General features: G+C 38.1%; 1 protein-coding gene across 1 annotated transcript; it reads right to left on the reverse strand.

Annotated features, from left to right (window-relative positions):
* Positions 1-453: 453 nt before the first annotated feature.
* Positions 454-4,070, reverse strand: LOC129247372 (serine protease inhibitor 42Dd-like). The gene is made up of 4 exons (XM_054886488.1): positions 4,017-4,070; positions 3,056-3,954; positions 845-986; positions 454-780 (listed from the first exon to the last, which is right to left on the reverse strand). The coding sequence occupies exons 1-4, from the start codon at positions 4,027-4,029 to the stop codon at positions 656-658; spliced, it is 1,179 nt and encodes a 392-aa protein (XP_054742463.1). The 5' UTR covers positions 4,030-4,070; the 3' UTR covers positions 454-655.
* Positions 4,071-4,802: the final 732 nt, after the last annotated feature.

Here is a 4,802-nt window from a genome sequence, read left to right on the forward strand (position 1 = left end):
AAACGTTATTTGGTTTCTACAAGACGGCCCAACTTGCCTTGCAGTGTGCTTGACAATCAATTTGTTGCAATATTCGAGCCTCCATTGACAACATACGGCCAGATTTATTGAACTGATCGTGTGGACCAATATTTCTGTTTTATATTATCATTTTAATTTAATCTCAAGCTCTTCCGCGCTGCTAAAATACCACTACCTAGGAATCAAGTAATAGACTCACTACCAAAGGTATTTCCTAGCGGGCCGTAATACTTACGAACAAACAAGCTGACAATACTTCATTGTTGTTGCCAATCCGCACCCACCAAACAGATTTAACGCTATTGAATTGAGGTACAATCGCTTGTAGTTGCTGCATCCTCAATATCGCCAGTCGATAATAAATGATCAATGGTAATTTGTTAGCAATTTCCACTGATTGGTAAGCAATCAACAAGAAATCAAAGTCAATCATTTCTTGATTTTTCATTTTCATATTCTGTATGCTTTTATTCTTCTAATTCTTTGCTTCTCCATTTGTTATGTGAGTCTAATCACCGCTGCTAATGCGGCTGGAAATTTTAATTTTTTCTACTTCGATGCAACCACAATTTGGTCGCCCAAATTTACCGAGTTGGCGCCATTTCACCGATTTCGAAGCCATAAATCATTCGTCTTACAATTTCAGCACATGACCGATAAAGTAGACCGCTTTATCATCTAATATGGCAAACACAAAGGGGCGATCGACTTTCAAGTTGGGCTCGAAGAAACGCCCTGACTTCTCTAATATTTGTGTGTCTGTGAGAAAAATGAGGAATTTTATATGCGAAGTTATTGTTTGGGGTATTGACTTCATACTTACATGTGGCGCCCGTTGCCTCAGAGCCTTTTTCGTCCACCGAAATGTGGGCTTTGTGTTTAACCTCTGACACATAGAGAGGCCCTATAGCGCCAGTCACCATATTAGGAAGTTCAGCATCATAAAATAATAAGCTTAAACCCATCTGAAAATAAAATACAAGAATTTCCTTACTAAATAATTAATTCAGTAGTCAAAATCAATAATCAGGAGGATAAGTAGAAATTTAGTTACATTTGCTGCCGTTTTCTGATAAAGAACCTACTACATACAGGGTAGCTTAAGCTCGAGCTTCGTTTTTCTAAATTAGAGCTTTTCTACTTAGCTTATGTGGAAATTGGCTGTTGTCCAAAGGGGCACACTGCTAAAAAATAAACTCGAATTTGAAAGCCCTTTCACTGCCTTAAATAACTATAGAAAATAGAGCCTAGTGACAAGTTTCGAAAACTTATTTAATTTTAAGAATTTTTTATGAAAAAGTAATTTCTTCTCCTACAAAAGCCATGTAAATCCGAGTTGCAGAGTTTGTACAAATTAAAAAACAATTCAACAAATTATCGGTGTTGGGTGTTTTCTTCCATATAAAAAAATATCGAGCATCCGTTAAATTGCGAAAATGCAAAAGAGCGGCAGCAAAACTTAAAAAAAATCAACGTGATTTTCGAGCTACTTTAAACTTGCATACTATTATACCGAAATTCGATGAGCTACATATAAAACTGTATACCTGTAATTTTTCTATAAATTCTAATAAAAAAAATTTTGAATTTTGATGAAAACTTACGGTTTTTTAATGATCTGTAAAGTATACAGATATATAAATCATGACTTTCGACTACGGAATATTACTTTTATATAATTCATGTATCAATATTTACTAAATTTATAATAAGAATCTGGGAAGATGAAGTTATTCCGCAAGGCTGCCAATCTAGACTAATTTTTCCAATATACAAAAAAGGAGGCAAACGTGATTGCAATAATTTCAAAGGCATCTCCCTATTATACTCAGCCTTTAAGTATTCAACAGGTTCCTCGTCACTTGACCCAGAGAACATTCTGTGCGAGTATCCATGGGGATTCAGAGCGAACAGATCAACTACTGACCAATATTTTGTAATGGCTCAAATTTTTGAAAATTGTGTGAACACAGCAAGGAGTGCCCAAGAAACTCGCGTATTTGGTATCAATAAGCCTGGCAGGAACAACATCCCAACTTTAGGCTCATTTGATGTTGTCACAGCTGTGAAACAAGAAGACACGCTCTCTTCCGCCATATTTAACCTAGTTTTAAATTTTGTAATCAACGATATCGACACTAGAGCTATAATTTTCTCGAAAAGAATCCAGATCTGCGGCTATGCTGACGACCTTGCCATCGTTGCGAGAAACCAACGCGCACTTGCTGACTGTACGCTGAAGCTGATAACTAAAGTAAAGCTAGTCTGCCTCCAATTAAATGTCGGCAAGACAAAATACCTCGTTAATTCTTTAAGCGCCACAGGGAATCTGAAGATCGGCCCATATGTTTTTCACAAAGTGAAGAGTTTTAAATGCCTGGGTGTAAGCCTTAGCAGCGCTGCTTAGGGGGGTCTAATCGGTGTGAATGGCAGACTACAAGGTGCTAATAGAAGTTATTTGGCTCACCTGAAACTTTTCAAAAATAAATAAATAGAGAACAACCTTCTCCGCGTTGAGCATAAAATCCCAAGAAGGATATTTGCATCTGATGGATCTTACAGATCGATGAGATCGAACAGCTGATATCAGGTCAAAACATTGGGCGTTTCGGTAAAGCTCAGCAACTGAGATGATTTGGACACCAAATCAGGATGGACGACCGCAGAATTTCGATAAAGACAGTAAAAAGCGTGTAGAACCAAAGATGGGCAAACGATGTTGATGCAGTTTACGCCTTACAAATGCTAGACAAAGCGACGCAATGAGCCAAGTCTTATGGAGCGCAATTGTGAAGGAAGCACTGGCTCAGCACGAGCTGTAATTGCTATGATCATGATCATGATAATTCTGAGCATTAGATTTTGCTCCCTTTACGGCTTAGACGTAAGTTAAGTTCAAGGTTGTAGCGCTTATCCACAATGGCATACACTCAGGCTCTTAGCCTATTTTGATGTCACATATAATATTTAACATGTAATTATTTTCTTATAATAAATTTAAAAAACAAAAACGTAAAACAAGTAAGAGACTCACCACCTTCAGCGGCTCAACCAAATTCAAGTCGAACTCAATTCTAAACTTTGGCATCACAACATCCATTTGCACTTCCCTCAAGGATTGCTGCACCTGCTGCATTACGCTGGCACTCAATGTCTGTTCCAATGTTGTCACCCCTCCATCCAGTTGGTTTGGCATCAGTATCAACATACGCAGGTCTGTATCTTTATAGAGAAATTCGGCTGCCACTAGTTGGAGCGCTGGTACCTCGCTGTAGCGTATCTTCATATTGGTACGGTACATCATTGGCACCTGTTTGGTCACTAACGAGTTCAAATGAAAATCTCGTGGAATTGTGTACCTTGCATCGAATGGATACAACCATTCCGCCTTGAAGTAGATAGCATTCACCAACACTATTCCTGTGTCGCTTGTCAGCTCAGTTGGCTGCATGAGACCTTGTATCTTCCCATGGGTCTGTCGCTTGACCCACTCATTAATGCCCTGTGCCGTTTGTATATTCTTTGAGAAATCCACTGATGCCACTGTTGATTGGAAATAACTGCTGATTAACTCATTGTATGCGGGCAACACGTGAAAACGTCTATCCACGTAAATGCGATTAGCCATTTCTAATTTACTCTGTGCAGATTTAATGTTTGCTTGGATAAATTCGCCAAAATCATATGCCACATCCTCCTTACGCGCAAACTGTTCCAAAGCGAGCACTTGGCGCATCTCAGCCGCAGTTTGACCCTCCGCTCCCATGTACGTCATCGCCAGACAGGTCTGCACCGATACGGGCGAAACGATGAAATTCTCATATGGCTGAAACAACGTAATTGTATTGAAGAAATTCCATGCAAACTCGAGACGGCTTTGGCTATTAAAAGTATGCGTCACTTGTAGTTGCAGTAAAGTAGTTAGCAATAGAACTGATTGAATAAAGGGAAACAAAGGTAATCGATGACTTTAGTTTTAGCAAACTTCAATTCACCTGTTTTCGACATCTCGGCTGCGGCAAGTGATGCGAAAGTCAGCTTAGATGGAAATAATAATGAGCACTAAACACACAGACATCAAAAATTTCTATTTATGGCATAAAGTACCGAGTGGGTAAATGAAAATAGTGAAGCCTCATTTTTGGGATTTCCACAACAGATTACACTGTGCAACATCTGAAAGTTTTTCAGACGCTTTCAGCTGTTTTGAGGCAGTAGAAGTATAATATTTTGTTTTTGAATTTACCTCTTGTTTGACTGGGATAACTAAATATTTTGAAAAAAAAAACAAAATTACTTGAAGTTCTCAAGCAGCAAAAACGTAATGAAACTCATCAAATCCGCATTAAGAACATTTTGTAAATATATTCTGAAATCCCTAGGCAGTATTTTTCGACTCTACCGGCCAGAAGAAAATTAAATATACAAATTTGTTGGAAAATTCACTCTCTGGCTTTTCGCTGTTGTGCAGTGTTAAAAAAATACGTACCTACTTCCATAATTATGTATTCTATATTCAAGATGCTTGCTTATGAATGTGCATTAGGGTGCCTCGTAACGAAACATCAGAAATAATTACAACTTGGTTTTATTTAGAACTTCATTTGGATATATTAATAAAACTCATAATAAGCTCACATTGCAAAATCGGGATTCAATATCCATTGAGTTATTTGCAATACTGGGAATTAATATGCGAAGTCTAACTCCGAGGCCTGGTATATGGGCGGATTATAGTCTCAGAGCACAAAAAATGGAGCTCATGTATTTAGTAAATGCGA

Source organism: Anastrepha obliqua, chromosome 5 (genome assembly GCF_027943255.1).
Source record: "Anastrepha obliqua isolate idAnaObli1 chromosome 5, idAnaObli1_1.0, whole genome shotgun sequence".
NCBI lineage: Eukaryota > Metazoa > Arthropoda > Insecta > Diptera > Tephritidae > Anastrepha > Anastrepha obliqua.

Coding starts and splice junctions, on each gene's coding strand:
- LOC129247372 (XM_054886488.1), bottom strand. Junction 987..3,055: donor TGGTTGAGCCGCTGAAGGTG/GTGAGTCTCTTA, acceptor TTTTATTTTCAG/ATGGGTTTAAGCTTATTATT. Junction 781..844: donor TGAGGCAACGGGCGCCACAT/GTAAGTATGAAG, acceptor TTTTTCTCACAG/ACACACAAATATTAGAGAAG.